Source organism: Dermatophagoides pteronyssinus, unplaced genomic scaffold, assembly GCF_027571235.1.
Source record: "Dermatophagoides pteronyssinus isolate colony J.1.1.1.1 unplaced genomic scaffold, Derpt_VIB-CSIC_2022.12 sq0056, whole genome shotgun sequence".
Taxonomy (NCBI): domain Eukaryota; kingdom Metazoa; phylum Arthropoda; class Arachnida; order Sarcoptiformes; family Pyroglyphidae; genus Dermatophagoides; species Dermatophagoides pteronyssinus.
Window position 1 is genome coordinate 68,519 of NW_027461577.1, and position 16,818 is coordinate 85,336.

The window sequence follows — 16,818 nt, forward strand, 5'->3', positions numbered from 1 at the left end:
ACACATCACAGAAAAAAAAGGTAGTAGCATTGATTGATGAAAAGAAGCAAAAAACAAAAATGATACACCCAAAACGACCACTACTATATCCGAAACAGAAAAAATAAACAATGTTCGAAGACGGTTAAAGTTTGTGTTCGCTTCTTCTTCTTCATTTGCTTCGGTTAATATATTTTTCACCAATGTTTTGTTTGGTTTGTTTGGTTGTTGATCGTTAATTTTTTTTTAAATGTTTATTTCAGTGCAACAAACAAAAAAAAACGATCTTTGAATGATTCATTTATTTTCTTTTTCGTTGGTGATTTGTGTTTGTCCATAAGCTCATCATCATCATCATCAAAATTGAATTATTTTTGTTGAGAAGATATTTTTGTTCCGACAAAGCAACCAAAAATCTGTAATCATCATCATAAATCAATGATTTAGGTGTGTAAAATGTCATATTAAATTCAATTAATCCAATTCTTTTATGGGAATATCTTGTTTTCTTCATTATCATCATCAATTTACCCATCCCTATTATATTATCATCATTAGTGTGAGGATAATTATATCAAAAGAAAAGGTCAAGACATTCCATTCCATTCCTATCCTATAGCTATTGATTTGATTTGTATGTGAATTGTAATGAAATAACTGGTTGAATTTTATCTACAGAACAACAACAACAACAACGGAAAAAAATGACCTATTCTTGAATATAATATTCTCTCTCTCGCTTCATTTTTTTCCCATGATATATTCGATGTCTAATAACAATTATGGTCAATTTTTTTCGATTACTTTCCGGTTTTTTTTTCGGCAAACCATCATCAATGTGATTCATTGAAGCCAGTTTTTCTCCCTTTGATCTTGATTTTCTCCTTTTCTCTCTCTCACTATCTCTCATTGTGTGGTTATAGTTGTTCGATTGGCAACTAAACAAAATGTCCATTTGATTTTTTTTTTTTGATGATGCTTTTTTCTTTGATCTTGTTTTTTAACCAAAAAGAAAAAAAATCAAAGTTTCTCGTCGGCCTAAATGTCATATAATAATTGTTCGATTTGTGCTTGATGTTTGTGTCAGTTTTGTTAAAATAGGTGTTTTTTCTCTGTCTGTTTCGTTCGTTCGTTCGGTTGGTTGGTTTGTGTTCTAAATTCAATTATTCGACCTAATATTTATTGAGATAATCTATTTTTACTAATTGAATTTTTTATATTTTTTCCCCCCATTAGATTTATTCAATATTTATTGCCAACAACAACAACAACAAAATTATCGAATGTTGTTGTCGAAAAAAATCTACTTAAATCAAATATTGACATAATTCTGGTTTTTTGTTGTTGAAAATTTGGTTTTTCATTCATTCATTTGACAATTTCGTACAACACAGATACTTTTAAAAAAACTTCCACAACAAAACAAAAATGGATGATGCTCCTGGTTCGTCACAGGATCAAGATTTTTCCAAATTTTCCATTGAAGATCGTATTCAACATAAGGTTTGTTTGTTTGATTTTTTTCAATGAAATTTATTCATTCATTTTTTCAAACAAAAAAAATTAGAATTGGAAAGCAAGACTTTCAGGTTATGAAGAATTGATACGATTATTTCCACAATATGAAGATCGTGAATTTCAACGTTATGCACCGTTAGTGAAAAAATTTGTGATCGATACAAATGCAGCAGCACAGGAAAAAGGTCTTGCTGCAACATTAGCATTTGTTGATTATTGTCCACAAGCTGGTAAATATGTTGAAAATATTGTTGCCGGTGTTGCAACCAAATGTTTGACAGCAACACGTGCACGAACTAAAGAATTAGCATCCGATGTTGTATTGATGTGCGTTGAAATTGAACGACAAGATATTGTTGTTGAAGAATTGATTAAAGCATTGGAACAAAAAACACCGAAAAATGTTGCCGCTACTATTGCAATGATACGTAAATGTTTAAATCAATTTGGTTATAAAGTAATTAGTTTGAAACCAATTGTACCGATATTGGCCAAACTTCTTGAAGAACGTGATCCAAATGTTCGTGAAGAAACTAAACAATTAACCATTGAAATATATCGTTGGATTAAAGATGCACTTGTACCACAGCTTAGTTCATTAAAGCCAATATTATTGCAAGAATTACGAATAGAATTTGATAAATATAAAGATATGAAAGCAACACCTGAACGTTTGTTACGATCGCAACAACAAAGACAAGCAGAAGAATTAGATTCGGCAACTGGAACAGCTAATGATGATGCAACAGTTGGTGATAGTAATGGTGGTGGTCTTTCAGAAGCTGATGCTGAAATAGATCCATTTGATTTACTTGAACCATTTGAATTATTAACAAAATTACCGGGAGATTTTTATACATTAATCGAAGCAAAAAAATGGTCCGAACGTAAAGATGGAATGGAAAAATTACAACAATTATTGGAAGCTAATCCTAAATTAGCTACAAATGGTGATTATACAGAATTAGTAAAACAATTGAGAAAAATTATTGCAAAAGATACGAATATTGTTGTTGTTACATTGGCCATTAAATGTCTTGGACAATTAGCACAAGGATTGAGAAAAACATTTCATCATCATGCTGGTCAATCGGTTCCAGTTTTATTGGAAAAATTTAAAGAAAAAAAACAAAATGTTGTACAATCATTACGTGATGCTATCGATGCTGTTTATCTTTCGGTAAGTTATTTTCCGAAATTATTTTTTGGAAATTTTAATAATTTTTTCTTTTAAAATTCTATGCAAAACAGACAAATCTAGAAGCCATAAGTGAAGATATAATAACATCATTAGATAATAAAAATCCATCAATACGTAGTGAAACGGCATTATTTTTGGCACGTAGTTTTACCAAAACAAATCCACATACTATTCAGAAAAAATTATTAAAAACATTAACAACAGCATTGTTGAAAACATTATCCGATCCGGATGCTGTTGTACGTGAATCATCAGCCGAAGCTTTAGGAACAGCATTAAAAGCACAAGGTGATCGTAATATGATACCATTATTAGATGGTTTGGAACAATTGAAAATGACAAAAATTGAAGAATATCGTGATAAAGCTGAGGTGAAAAAATTTGCTGCACCACCACCACCAACTCAAACCAATTCAGCTAAAACATCGGCTTGTGTAAAGCCAAAAACAGCACCAGCCGGTAAAAAAGCAACAATAAGTAGACCTGTTGCAAAAACAATGCCAAAAAATGTATCCAGTGAATCACTTGATGATCTTGATCTTCCACCACCACCACAACAATCACAATCAGCCGGTACAACAAAAATGAAATCGAAAATTGCTGGAACAGCTAAATCTCGAATTGGTGCCATTAATTCGGCAAGTGGTTCTGGTTCAGATAATCAATCGACAACAAAATCAATTCGAAGTGGTGGTATTACTAAAACTTCAAGTGGATCACGTCTTAAGAAAGGTTCATCAACATCTAATTTACGTGCTGGTGGTGGTAATGGTGAATCTGGTTCGGCTAGTTCCATTGCTTCAGGTTCAACATCATCGGCAAAGAAAACCGGTCAAAATGAATCCGATTCACAAGGTCCATTAATGAATGGACAATTGAAAGCAAAAGAACAACGATTTGCTGATGAAAAGGCATTGAAAGTTTTACGTTGGAATTTTACTACACCACGTGAAGAATTTTATCAACTTCTTCGTGAACAAATGACTGTAGCTGAATGGCAGCCACAATTGATTACTTATTGTTTTCATTCGGATTTTAAATTTCATATCAAAGCTATTGATTTGATGAGAGATTTTTTTCATAAAAATTCTTCCGAAGATAATCCGATTGTTATTGCTAACTTGGATTTAATTCTCAAATGGTTTGCCTTAAGATTTTTCGATACAAATCCATCGGTCATTACTAAAGCATTAGAATTATTGTTGGTTATATTCAGTATATGTGCTGAACCATATCAATATCAATTATCGGATATGGAAGCCAATTCTTTTCTACCATATTTGGTATTGAAATTTGGTGATCCAAAAGATGCTGTTAGACATAAAGTGCATGATATTATTGCCAAAATGCGAAATATTTATTCGGCATCAAAAATATTTGGCCATCTTTTTACTGGACTTCAATCAAAAAATTCTCGTCAAAGAGCAACTTGTTTGGAAGAGATTGGTCAACTTATTGAACAACGTGGAATGTCAATATTTCAGCCACCAAATAGTTTAGCTATGATTAAAGATTTGGCTAAATTTATTTCCGAACGTGATAATGGTGTACGAAATGGTGCTTTATCCTGTATTGTACAGGTATATTTTCTCGAAGGTGAACGTGTATTCAAATTGATTGGTTCACTTTCGGATAAAGATATGAGTCTTGTTGAAGAACGAATAAAACGTGCATCGAAAAATCGTCCACCACCATCGGCTAATTCAGCTCAAACTCAACATTCGAATCATACATCAGGTTAGTTTTACTGATTCTATTTTTGTTTATAACCTTTTCGAAAAATATTCTCAAATAGAACCTTCACAATCAAATGGTGGTACCGCAACATCCGGATTGCCAACAATATCTGGTCGTATAGGTACTACTAATGGTAGTCGTGGTAGTGGTCTTGCAGCACCTACAGATTTTGAAGGATCAAAAATGACACCACCATCAAATTCTTCAAATCTTTTATACGATGGTGCAACATTAACTAAATCATCGAAAACACCATCAAATCTATTACGTCGTGGCCAAAGTGGTGGAAATTTTACACCATCTCGTCTTCGTACTCAATTACAACAACCACAACAAGAATTAAAATTTTCAACACCACCACCGCCTACAACAAGACCATTTTCAACAACAACAACAACTACTACAGATACTGAAACTGAATCAGAAACAATGATTGTTCCAACAAAAAATGGTGTTGATCATCATCCTGGAATATTATCATCAGCAACTTCTGATTCGTATGTATCGAATAATCACCGATTAACAAGTGGAACGGAAACTTCAGATGTTTATACAACTGATGATGATAATAATGATAATGAATTACAACAACGTATCAAACATGCATTAAATTTGCCCGAATCTATTCGTTATCGTCCAACAAATAGATCATCACCATCAACTAATGCTTCTACTGTTCGTTCATCAAGTTCAGATTCGAATCGTTCGAATGGTCATATTACACCATTACGAATGAATGGTGGCATCAATCATAGATCACCAACGAATTTAAATCCCGAATTATTAAGAAAATTTAATCAATTATTTCAACAACTTGGATCTGCTGATCTTCAACAAGCTATCGAAGCAGCCCAATTATTAAATGTTGCCATGAAAGATTTAGATAATAATCAACGATATTTGGAACCGAAAATTGATCAACTAATTATTCTCTGTAATAAACAATTTCGTTTATTTCTATCGAATCATTATCCACCAGAACAACAACAAACAACCGATGAAAATTGTGATGCCGAATCAAGTGATGATCAATTATTGGCTGAACGTCGTGAACGTGCCATACATCTATTTCGAACAATTTCATCTTTATTGAACAAAGTATTTCGTTCACCATTAGGAAAATTAGTTAGCCGTGATACTGTTCGTGAATTGATCACTCATCTACTTAGTTATTTTGCTGGTATGCGTCATAATCAAACTATATTCAATTCAACCAATTATTTGATCGGTATTATAATGGCTGGTGCTGATGCTACTAATCTATTTGCTGCATTAATACGTATGTTACATGATTATGTTGGTTCACCAAGTGTTGAACAATCGGATAAATATCTTGGTATAACAATGAAATTTTTATGGCGTGTAACAAAAACATTGGAAGAACGTTATTATGAACATTTAAATATTGATCAAATTCTTTATGAATCTCATTTATTTTTCAAAAGTTATCCAAGTAAGTGTTTTTTTTGGTTTGTCTAAAATTGATAATTTATTAATTTAATTTTTTTTCCTTTTCCAAAAGGATCATGGTGGAATTTAAATCATAAAGATGATCTACCATTACGTACAATCAAAACGCTTCTATTTTTTATTGTAAGCCTTAAAGGTGATGCAATATTGGATCATTTTACACTCATACAGAATAAAGATGAATCAGAATTATCATATTATGTTCAGAAAGCATTACGACAAAAATTTGATAAATCAGGTACAACTAATTCAACAGCAACATCAACACCACAACAATCATCATCAGTATCATTGTTAAATGATTCAAAATTAGAAGTAAAAAGTCCATTAACCGTATTCGATAATAATGGAGCTACGAATGGTGAAGAAAATCATATTCATCATTCACCACAACAACAACAATGTCGAATTCCCGAATTAATACATCGAACAACAATGAAAGATTTTCCACTTCGTGTACGACAGATTAATAATACTGAAATCGATTCGACAACAACAACAACCATACCAATCATTGATAATAATGAAGATTTACAAGTTTATTGTGATCATACAGCTAAACAATTACAGATAAATGAATTACGTTATGAAAAATTTCGTAATTATTATCAATCACAACAACAACCAATACGAATACGTAAAATTGATGATGGAAAACGTTCTGTAGAATTAGCTAAACAACGTTTGGAACATTTTAAAACCTATCTTAATAATAATAATAATCAAAATGATCAAACAAATATTAATCAGCCATCATCAAATCATTGAAGAAGAAAAAAATTCACTCATATTCTACACCATCAAACCAACCACAACTATTCACCCACCTTTCCTGACAATTTTGGTCTTTCACATTCTCTTCAACAGAAAAAATCACTATATTTAAATTTTTTTTCTCTTTGTAAAATTTTTAAGAATAATCTAAAATTGATCAATCGATAATTTGACGAATTTCTTTTATTTTAAAAATGTTGATCATCATCATCATTATCAATAATTCTAAACACAATTTTCTTATCATTGTTATCATCATTATCATTTGTGAATCTTTTTAAAAATTATTTTCAAAAAAAATTAAAATAAAATAAAATTTGTATTAGTATAATACCACCATTACCAAGGTTGATAATTCGGGTGAAAAAACCCGAAAATTCTGTTTTGTCTAATTCAACCAAATCAATGACCCGCTCAGGTAGATATAGATTTGAGCAGGGCAGAAAACCTTTCTTTGTTTTTCTGATCAATTTCTTAACATTTAAATTTTTTTTTTTTGAAAAATCAAAAATTTGGAAGAAAAAAAAGTTTGTTTCACATTTATTATTATATTAAATCAAGTAATTAGATATATCAAATCAAAAGGGAAAAAAAGATGGGAAAGATTAGATAATAATAGCCATTAATGGCCTTTGTTTTTGTTGTTGAAAATCAAAAAACGACGACAAGAGAAAATGGTCCAAAAGAATCAAATGAAAAAATTAGCAATGATCGTGGCAATTGAGTGTGTGTATGTGTGTGCATAGAATTGAAGATGTGTGACCGCGATATCTTTTATACCAAAGAATTTTATTTACTTGATGTATATTTAGTAACAGCTTTTGTACCTTCGGATACAGCATGTTTAGCCAATTCACCAGGCAATAAAAGTCGTACGGCTGTTTGTACTTCACGACTTGTAATTGTAGTACGTTTATTATAATGCGATAATCGTGATGATTCGGCAGCAATACGTTCAAAAATATCATTAACAAATGAATTCATAATAGACATTGCTTTGGATGATATTCCAGTATCTGGATGTACTTGTTTCAAAACTTTATAAATATAAATTGAAAATGATTCTTTACGACGGCGATGTTTTTTCTTTTTATCCGTAACACGTACAGATTTTTGTGCTTTACCCGATTTTTTAACAGCTTTTCCGGTACTTGGTGGTGCCATAATTAATGTATGCCAAAAAATTTATTCAACAAATAAATTCGGGTGAAAAGTAAGAATTCAAAAATCGAAAAAAAGATGAATTTTTCAGGATAGAGACAAAACAACAATGAAAAGAAAATCAAAAGAGTGAGCAATTTTGTCATTGGCTTTATAAATGAAAAAAAATCAGACAGAAATGGTGTACAAACGTTTAACCAATCAGATTCAAGTATTTTTACTCAATTTCAATACGTATATCTGCGCATGCGTAAAAACATTTAGCAAAAAAAAATTTGGCGCATTTTTTAATTTTACCGCCCATCGATCGGATTGGTTGATTTGAAATTATCATCATCATTTGACCACGCCTGAATCAGTTTTCCCACTTAAAGATTAACATCTTTCGAATTACATCATCATCGTCGTTGTCGTGAGTATATAAAAAGCCGAAAAAAACATTCGAAATTCATTATTCTTCATCATTATCAACATCAAAATCTTGGGGGGTTTTCTTTTTTTTTTTCCACGGTTATTCTCATCATCATCCCGGGTATATCATCGGTTTCCTTTTTCCGTCCTTCCTTTCTCATCAAATGCATCGAACGGATGATCTCGAATTTTTCTAATTGTGTTCAACTCTTTCATCGAATTTTTCATCAGATTTTCAACTTTTTATTCTTCAAATCGAATCGAATCGAAAAACAGCTTCACTCAGGATCTCCAAGATTTTGAATTAAATAAAAAAAAACTAATTCTACTTTTTCAACTTGGTATCGTTGCCTTTCATTATTCTTCTATTTTTTTTCAATTATTTCGCCGCTACCACTTATGTAAAACTACCCGATATTTCTTTCAATATCATCGATTTTGGGCCATCATCAATTCGCGGTTTATCATCATTGGTAATTCATTAAGAATCGTTTTATTATTCATCAACAATGATTATGTTATCATCAAAATTCATTATGGTCAATAATCTTTGGTCGTCGGTTGAAGATTTGAATCCATATTTGCTACAAATTTTACGTTTTTTTCAAGAATTTGGCTGAAATTTCAATTTGGGATACTTTTTTCACTGTTATAACACTGGGTTTGGCAATTTACTTATTGATTATCTTTGAATTTTTTAATATTTTGTAATTTTTATTATTAATTGGGCTGGGGAAATCAGAATAAATTTACCGGTAAAAAAACCTTTTGGTTTCGGGTTTTTGTTTTTGTACAAATCAAAAACGTGTGTCTGTGTTTGTGTTTATGATTTCACATGGCAAGTGAAAAACGCGCGCGAAAATAAAACCGGCGCCCAAAAAACATTGCTTCGAAACAATGTTTAAAAGTATGGCCGCTAGGTGGCCTTTCAAATTCTAAAATACAATAATAATTTTTGGCGCCAATCAAAACTGGTTTTTGCCTTCTTCTTTTCTTACTTTTTTTCATCATCTTGGCATCTATGGATTACGCAATTTGATTTTTGCTTTCTGTTTTTTGTTTTCCTTTGGTTTAGGCGCCAATCGAATATTCGCCAGTCGATTTTTGCTTTGTCTAAAGTTTTAAGAAAAAAATGTTTTAGAAAAAACGAACAAAGCAATAAAAACCTTGCTAATCTTAATCTAAGTGTGTGGATCAAACGTTTGTACTTTTTTTTTCTCATTTCTTATCCTAATTCTTATCACCTATTAACCCTATGAAGCCATGCACAATCAACAAATGGATCGATATGCTGATATAAGCGATATGCTGATATGCGTTATCATGTCATGATAAGGTCAAAGTGTGTGTGTGTGCTTGTGCGATAAGAATCGCCTACTGTACGTACGTGTGCGATAAGAATCTACTGTACGTACGCTTATGATTCGTTATCACATTTGACCAAAAACTAAAAATTTCATATATAAACCCTGGGTCCAGTGGTCAGTTTTATCATTTCACATTTCAACCAGTCACATTACGTTTCTCGTTGCAAATCATTTTTACTTTTTTCGTCAAAATCATTTTCTTTATACTCCGTCATAATGACTATCTTCAATTTCAAATCCCGAAAATCATCATCATCAAGAAATACCGATTGTCCGAAAAATCCAAAAATATTGCTACTTGGTGCATTACCGAATTCATCGAAATTAAATTTTTTCTTCGCCTATGAAAATTGTCGTGCAATTGGTCAACATCGTTGTGGACAACAACCAGCAATGGGTGTACAATTAAACACTATACCATATCGTCATCAAAATAATCATATATTTTTGGATATATGGAATTTTGTCATCAATTTTGAACGTTATGATCGTTTAGCATCAATTTATTGGCAAAATACTGAAGCAATTGTTGGTGTTTGTTCATTACATTCGGTTGGTTCATTTTTAAAAATGAAATATTGGATTGAAAGTAAGTTGTATTCTTTTTTGTAATTCTTACCCGATATTAATCTTTTTTTTTCGCTAACCCAAAAACAGAATTCCTATCCAATAATCCTGATTATCAAAAACCAATCTACATATTGGCATATGCAAAAACATCAAAATTATATCGTCGTGATATTAGTGAACAATTACTTAATGATTATGTACAAAAATCATTACCAACTGGTACACGTTCGTTCATCATTCATAGTGGATCAACAACAAAAGATTTAAAACCATTTTTCAATCTATTTTTAAATCGTATTGTAAAATCTATTGATAATCAAGAACAACAACGTAAACAATTTAAACGTTTACGTTTGAAACAAAAATTGAAAACAATTTTTTTTCTACGTCGTCAACGTTTACTTGTTTCGGATGAAGATTTTCATTGTATTGGTTGATTTGTGTGTATTTTTGTAATTTGTAATTTTTTTCTTTGTAATTTGTAATTTTGTCTTTATTTTTTTGTATTCACTCAATTTTTGTAACAAATTATCATTTGTAAAAACAATATTATCATCTATTTTTTTTGTAAACTTTCTAAATGTGATATAATTAATTAATTTCTTTTTTAAAAATAAAACTTTTTTTTTACAAACTCAAATTTCATCTACTTTATGAACAGGACTTTTTATTTTCATTTTTTTAATAAAAAAAAACAAATAACAGTTCATCTTCAAATTACATAACAACCAATTCTTTTCATATTTTATTGCTACTACTACGATTCTTTACATATCGAATATCAATACCACTACTACCGGGAAATAATCCAAACGGGTAAATCAATAGACAGAGAGGGTATCATCCAAGAAAAGAAAAAAAGCTACCCCTCCATTCCACTCCCGGTTACTACATTTCCAAATACCACTACCAAATTCATTAACAGCAAAAAAAAAAAAAATTATATATTTTATATTCGGTCAGTCCATCTATCTCTCTGTCTGTTTGGTGGTGTTTATTATAATAAAAAAAAAGTATTCTTTTGTTGAAAAAAAAACTTTGACAATATTTTTTCTGTTGGATTCATTATTTTTATCATTGGATGTGCTGCTGCTGCTGATTCTGATTCTGATTCCATCATCATCATCATCATCGACACATTAAAAATTCCAATAGACTTTGTGTCATTGATTTGTCTGTTTTTTTGGTTTTTGGTTTGTGTGGGTGGTAAATGATCTGATAATATCATCATCATCATTGATATCTGATCTATCTGATCTCTGTGTTGTTCATTGGCGTTGATCGATTGATTTTTATCTTTTCCTCTTTTTTCGTTTTTTGGTTTTTGGTTTGTTTGAAAATTCAATCAGTCAATCAGCCTAGTTTCTGTGAATCTGTGTTTGGTGTTTTGATAATTTTCAACATTGAAAATCAACGATAAAATAACTTTTCTGCCTTTTTTTCTGCCAAACAAAATCATCACATTATCATTGTTTTTGTGTATGTCACTGCTCTATATTTTTTAGCTCTCTTTTGGTTAAACGTGTTTCATCAAAGTCATCGTTCTATTTATAAATCGATCAATCATAAATTATTATTGAAAAATAAATAAAATCAAACCAAAAAATAAAATTACAAAAAAAAATGATGGATCCAATGTCACCGAATGCTAATGGTCAAGGACCACAATCTACATGGTATGATACAAAATTTTACAAAATTAATTAATTTTTGATTCTATTTTTGAATCTTAACCAGGTGGGTTGAATCATGGTCAAGCCAAATAACAACAGGATTGGCAATATTTTTGGTCATATGTGGTATTATAACAGCAATTAGTCCGATTAATTATGGCTGTATTTTACCCGGTGTATTACAATTGTATGTTTTTTTCTTGTTTTAAAAGTTTTCCCATTTTCATTAATCATTTTTCATAATTTGATTTAGAATTGCATCGGGTATAATATTATCGATTGAAGCACCATCATTTGTACCATTTTTAGCCTTTGCTCGTTCAATTGGTATGTTTGTTGAAAGCAAACCATATTGGTTTAAAGGAGCATTCTATGCAGCGTAAGTTGATGAATTTTTTTTAATTTTCATTTTCAATCAATCAATTTTATCCAATTTTTTCAATTTAGTTTGGCTCTCATTCCATTCATTGTTGGCCTATCATTCGGTTGTATGGGTTTCTTTTTTATACTTGGTTTTTTGGCAAATGCTGCTATTGCAGCACTTTATGGTAAAATTGTTCTTGGACGAAAGTAAGTTCAACTTCCCACTCTCTTTTTGTATCACAAGTAAATTTTTTTCATTCTTATTTTGCAGAGCAAATCGAGATGAAATGAGATTTCAAGCCGGTGGTGGTACCGGTCAACAACCATATTCACCAACAAGTCCCTAAAATCTAATAACCATAAAAAACATCAATAATAATAATCAACGGCAATGATGATTAGTTCAACAAAAAACAAGCAAAACAATGTTTTTTAAAATTTTTTTCTATTCTATAATTAATTATTTCTGTAGGAACATCATTTTTTTAAAAAAGAAATTATTTCAGTCTTCGTTTTCTTGATCTTCAACATTCAACATCCAGCATATCACATACCAAAAAAAAAACACTGAACAACAATTTTATTGAATTTTATTGAAACTAAAAAACAGAAAACAAAATTTCCCTTTCCAAATCATGACAGAAACACTGAGACAGCAAATCGATTTTCTTTAATCATGTAATGTTGGCTGGACCACAACAAAAAGAACCATACACACACACACACACACACACACACTGCAAACAAAAATCATCATCCTTTTTCAATGATTCATTCATTTCATCCATCATAATCATCTCAATAATAACCTAGTCTTCAACGGTTTTATCAAAATAAACATTTTCATCATCATCTTGTTCATCAAAAAATAAGAAAAAAACAAAACAATATCACTGCCGATCCAATTTGATCGTCAAAAATTTTAAAATTATTAATTTTCAAAAATTCCAAACAAACAAACAAACAAAAAATCTTTCTTTACAAATCATTCCTTCAAACACCTATCCAATTTTTATTTTATTTTATTTATAAGAAAATCTTTTCGTTAAACATTCCTTAACATGTTTGGTGGTTGTTGTTCATCCCCCAGTAATCTTCTTTTTCTTTTCCCTCTTATTCTTGTTCGCTTGCTGTGTAATTTATACAATTTATATAAATGATGATAATAATGATTTTAAATAACTAAATTTTGAAAATTAAAAAAAACAAACAAAAAAATCTTGTTTTTTTTTGTTTTGTGTGTGTAGTGTGAACATGATTTTTGCTTACTTTTTTTCTTTCTTTCTTTGATCATTTATGATGTAACATTATAAAATTACATCGAACACAAAGATTTTGATTATTATCAGCATTTATCATTGAAAAACGACGACATCTTGGACATTGTTGATTTTCGGTTCGTTTTAAATAGATTCGAAGTTGACAATTATCATCATCATCATTACCGTTAAGATTCGAATCGATAGTATTCGATGGTATCGTATCTCGTAATTCCAGACATTCACCGTATCGATTATTATCGTTCGATTCATCAATTCCAAATGATACCCGTGCTACTTGTAAACATTCAACTAAATCTGAACGATTTTCCATCATATTTTTCGATAATAAATTCGGTTGAAATCGTTGAAATGTTTCGAAAATTTCATTTGAATTTGGATGATTTTTCGTTATCGATAAATAACAATCCAAATCGATTAAACGATGTTTTGATTGTGCCCATTCATTGATACGTCCAATTATTGATTGTATTAATTTGAATTGTTTCAGTAATAATTCTGATTCATCTGGATTCATCATCATTCGATTATCATTACCAACAACAGCTTGGTGATCGAATGGATAATAATTTTGACATTCAAGAATTAAATGTGGTAATATTGGTGCCATATGAAATCCAATAGTATGATATACATAATGAAAAACAGTTAAAATTGATCGAACATCCATTGATTCGATTGGATCACAATACAAACGATCTTTAATCCTTGAAAGGTAAAATGTTGAAAATTCATAGCTAAAATAATGTATCATCGTTTCGATAAGATCACCCAGACGATAATCATCATAATATTTTCTTGCTTGTTGATCAAATTTCAATGTTTTATATAAAAGATATTGATCAATCAATGGTATTGATTGTTGTTGATTATTTGAAAAATCAATTAAAAATGATTGATCTGATGGTGAATATTTTGTCAGATAACCAAGTATAAATCGATATGTATTACGAAAACGATTTAAAATTGTTGGAATATCATTTTGAAATTCATTTAAAACAACATTTACATCATTATGTGTACATGCATTACGTGCAATCCAAAGACGTAGACCATCAACACCACAATCATTACCGGATTGTTTCTTCTTTGATTGTTGTTGTTGTTGATTCGTTTGAAATGCATTACCATTAACAATATCCATTGGATTGATAACATTTCCCACTGATTTACTCATTTTTTTACCATCACCATCAAGTGCAAATCCATGTATTATAATCGAACGATATGGTGCATGGCCACGTAATGCAACCGATGTAATTAATGATGATTGAAACCAACCACGTATTTGATCAACACCTTCCAAATAAAGATCGGCTTTTTGATTTGAATCCAAAACAGTTAACCAACTACAACCCGAATCAAACCAAATATCCAAAATATCTTCACTTTTTTTCAAATTGACTAGATCCAATGAATTACAATCTGAACATTCGGCCAATAATTCAGATGGTGATTGTTTCCACCATATATCTAATGAACCTTCATGTATGAATTTCTTCATTAAAGTATGAAAAATTTTATCATTCAAAATTGGTTGGCCAGTTTTTTGATCAAAAAATACTGGTATTGGTACACCATATTTTCGTTGTCTCGATAGACACCAATTAGGTCTTGTTGATAATTGATTTAACATTTCTTTTCGTAATAATTCCGGATAAAATCGAACATCATTTAATGCTGATAAACATTTTGGAATTAATTTTTCTAAATTTAAAAACCATTGATCCGATGGTTTTATAATAACCGGTTTTGAACTACGCCAATCATATGGATAACTATGTAAATAATCATGTTCATATAGAATAGATTCTTTTGGTAATAAATTCTGTAGAACATAATTTGATGCTTGATTATCATCGATTATTGATATAGAAGATTGATTATTCGATAATCGTAATCTACCTTCATCATCAACAATCGATTCTTTTACAATCGATTCTTGATTACTAGCATTCGAATATTGTCGCATTAATTTAAAATCATCTTGTCCATGATCGGGTGCAATATGAATAAGACCAGTACCTTTTGATGATGTTACCAATTTACTTGATATAAATGATTTACATTTACCATTAATTGGATCTTGATAATGAAAATTTTCAAATTCACAAATTGAATCTTTAACAATTTGAATATGGCGATTTTTAAACATTTCCTGAATTACTGGAAGATTTTCTCGTGCAACTAATAATGGACGTTGATTATTATCACCTTCAATTTGGATAAGGCAATAATTCATTCGTTCACCAAAAGCAATTGCTTCATTGGCCAACAATGTCCATGGTGTTGTTGTCCAAATTAAGGCATCATATTGTTGATCAACAACTGGGTATCGTATAAATGCAGCACGAGATAAATGATCTGGTTGATATTGAAGTTCAGCTTCGGCTAATGCAGTTCTTGTGGATGGTGACCAATAAACAGGCATACGATCACGAAAAATTAAACCATTTTTGTACATTGAATAAAATGCATTCAATTCACGAATAGAATAATCCAGATCGATTGTTCGATAAATACCGGACCAATTGGCCGATAAAAACCATTGATTAAATGCTTGTCGTTGACGATCGATTGCATTGAATGCTAAACGTCGTGCACGATCACGTATTTCCAATGGATCCAGTTCATTTGAATTTGAATTTGAATTCGGTATTGCTTTCAATTCGATTGGTAATCCATGACAATCCCAACCGGGACGAAAATCAACATCATAATTTTCCATTAATTTTCTTTTGACTATAATATCTTTGAGAATCTAAGAAAACAAAAACAAAAAAATTAATCAAAATTCAAAAGAAATGAATGCAAAAAAAAACAAAAGACAAACACCGAACTCGATTGATGGCATGACCAAAATGTGCATCACCATTTGCATATGGTGGACCATCATGTAAAACGAATTTTCCACATTTTTGTTGTTCGGATGATGATATTCCAAATAAATTTTCAAATTTTATATTCTACAAAAAAGACAATAAAAATTATTTTGAACTGGTGATGATAAAACCAAATAAATTACCTGTTGTTGTTGTTGTTCAATTTCAAGCTCTAATTTACGTGAATGTTTCATTGGAAAATTACTTTGTGGTAAATTTAATGTTTGTGTATAGGATTGTGACGATTGAAATCGACGATATAATCGTAGCCATGAACGTATGGCCATCAATTGATATTTATGGATTTTAAACATTTTTCCGAAATTAATTAAAATTGGCAAAAAATTTTGAAAAAATGAATCATTTGGAAAAAAAAAATCCAATTCAAAAATTGCCGAATACAGATGCCGAATACCAGGTATCGAATCCCAA

General features: G+C 30.4%; 5 protein-coding genes across 7 annotated transcripts; 3 read left to right on the plus strand and 2 right to left on the minus strand.

Moving 5' to 3' along the window:
• Window positions 1–259: 259 nt before the first annotated feature.
• On the plus strand, window positions 260–7,012 carry msps (msps cytoskeleton-associated protein 5). Its single transcript, XM_027345193.2, has 6 exons — window positions 260–426; window positions 1,216–1,482; window positions 1,547–2,677; window positions 2,749–4,435; window positions 4,494–5,888; window positions 5,958–7,012. The coding sequence occupies exons 2-6, from the start codon at window positions 1,408–1,410 to the stop codon at window positions 6,671–6,673; spliced, it is 5,004 nt and encodes a 1,667-aa protein (XP_027200994.2). The 5' UTR covers window positions 260–426; window positions 1,216–1,407; the 3' UTR covers window positions 6,674–7,012.
• Window positions 7,013–7,190: 178 nt separating this feature from the next.
• Window positions 7,191–7,979, minus strand: LOC113795175 (histone H2B-like). Its single transcript, XM_027345369.2, has one exon. The coding sequence runs from the start codon at window positions 7,841–7,843 to the stop codon at window positions 7,469–7,471; it is 375 nt and encodes a 124-aa protein (XP_027201170.1). The 5' UTR covers window positions 7,844–7,979; the 3' UTR covers window positions 7,191–7,468.
• Window positions 7,980–8,019: 40 nt separating this feature from the next.
• LOC113795101 (uncharacterized) lies at window positions 8,020–10,625 on the plus strand. Its single transcript, XM_027345291.2, has 2 exons — window positions 8,020–10,207; window positions 10,276–10,625. Exons 1-2 carry the CDS (start codon window positions 9,835–9,837, stop codon window positions 10,623–10,625), a joined length of 723 nt encoding a protein of 240 aa, XP_027201092.2. The 5' UTR covers window positions 8,020–9,834.
• A 538-nt stretch (window positions 10,626–11,163) lies between these two features.
• Window positions 11,164–13,480, plus strand: LOC113795006 (calcium channel flower-like). The gene is made up of 5 exons (XM_027345182.2): window positions 11,164–11,864; window positions 11,926–12,048; window positions 12,115–12,240; window positions 12,309–12,431; window positions 12,496–13,480. The coding sequence occupies exons 1-5, from the start codon at window positions 11,812–11,814 to the stop codon at window positions 12,569–12,571; spliced, it is 501 nt and encodes a 166-aa protein (XP_027200983.1). The 5' UTR covers window positions 11,164–11,811; the 3' UTR covers window positions 12,572–13,480.
• On the minus strand, window positions 13,213–16,813 carry IleRS-m (Isoleucyl-tRNA synthetase, mitochondrial). 3 transcript variants are annotated; one of them, XM_075824214.1, is made up of 3 exons: window positions 16,537–16,813; window positions 16,345–16,471; window positions 13,213–16,265 (listed from the first exon to the last, which is right to left on the minus strand). In XM_075824214.1, exons 1-3 carry the CDS (start codon window positions 16,698–16,700, stop codon window positions 13,515–13,517), a joined length of 3,042 nt encoding a protein of 1,013 aa, XP_075680329.1. In that variant the 5' UTR covers window positions 16,701–16,813; the 3' UTR covers window positions 13,213–13,514. The 3 variants fall into 3 exon arrangements, with proteins under 3 accessions (XP_075680329.1, XP_027200952.2, XP_075680330.1); XM_027345151.2 differs by having other exon boundaries at window positions 16,345–16,470; window positions 16,530–16,813; XM_075824215.1 differs by lacking the exon at window positions 16,537–16,813 and having other exon boundaries at window positions 16,340–16,454.
• Window positions 16,814–16,818: the final 5 nt, after the last annotated feature.

Coding starts and splice junctions, on each gene's coding strand:
- msps (XM_027345193.2), top strand. CDS start 1,408: ATGGATGATGCTCCTGGTTCGTCACAGGATCAAGATTTTTCCAAATTT. Junction 4,436..4,493: donor ACATTCGAATCATACATCAG/GTTAGTTTTACT, acceptor ATTCTCAAATAG/AACCTTCACAATCAAATGGT. Junction 5,889..5,957: donor ATTTTTCAAAAGTTATCCAA/GTAAGTGTTTTT, acceptor CTTTTCCAAAAG/GATCATGGTGGAATTTAAAT.
- IleRS-m (XM_027345151.2), bottom strand. CDS start 16,700: ATGTTTAAAATCCATAAATATCAATTGATGGCCATACGTTCATGGCTA. Junction 16,471..16,529: donor TTGAACAACAACAACAACAG/GTAATTTATTTG, acceptor TCTTTTTTGTAG/AATATAAAATTTGAAAATTT. Junction 16,266..16,344: donor TTGGTCATGCCATCAATCGA/GTTCGGTGTTTG, acceptor TTGTTTTCTTAG/ATTCTCAAAGATATTATAGT.
- LOC113795006 (XM_027345182.2), top strand. CDS start 11,812: ATGATGGATCCAATGTCACCGAATGCTAATGGTCAAGGACCACAATCT. Junction 12,049..12,114: donor TTACCCGGTGTATTACAATT/GTATGTTTTTTT, acceptor AATTTGATTTAG/AATTGCATCGGGTATAATAT. Junction 12,241..12,308: donor AAAGGAGCATTCTATGCAGC/GTAAGTTGATGA, acceptor TTTTCAATTTAG/TTTGGCTCTCATTCCATTCA.
- LOC113795101 (XM_027345291.2), top strand. CDS start 9,835: ATGACTATCTTCAATTTCAAATCCCGAAAATCATCATCATCAAGAAAT. Junction 10,208..10,275: donor AATGAAATATTGGATTGAAA/GTAAGTTGTATT, acceptor ACCCAAAAACAG/AATTCCTATCCAATAATCCT.
- LOC113795175 (XM_027345369.2), bottom strand. CDS start 7,843: ATGGCACCACCAAGTACCGGAAAAGCTGTTAAAAAATCGGGTAAAGCA.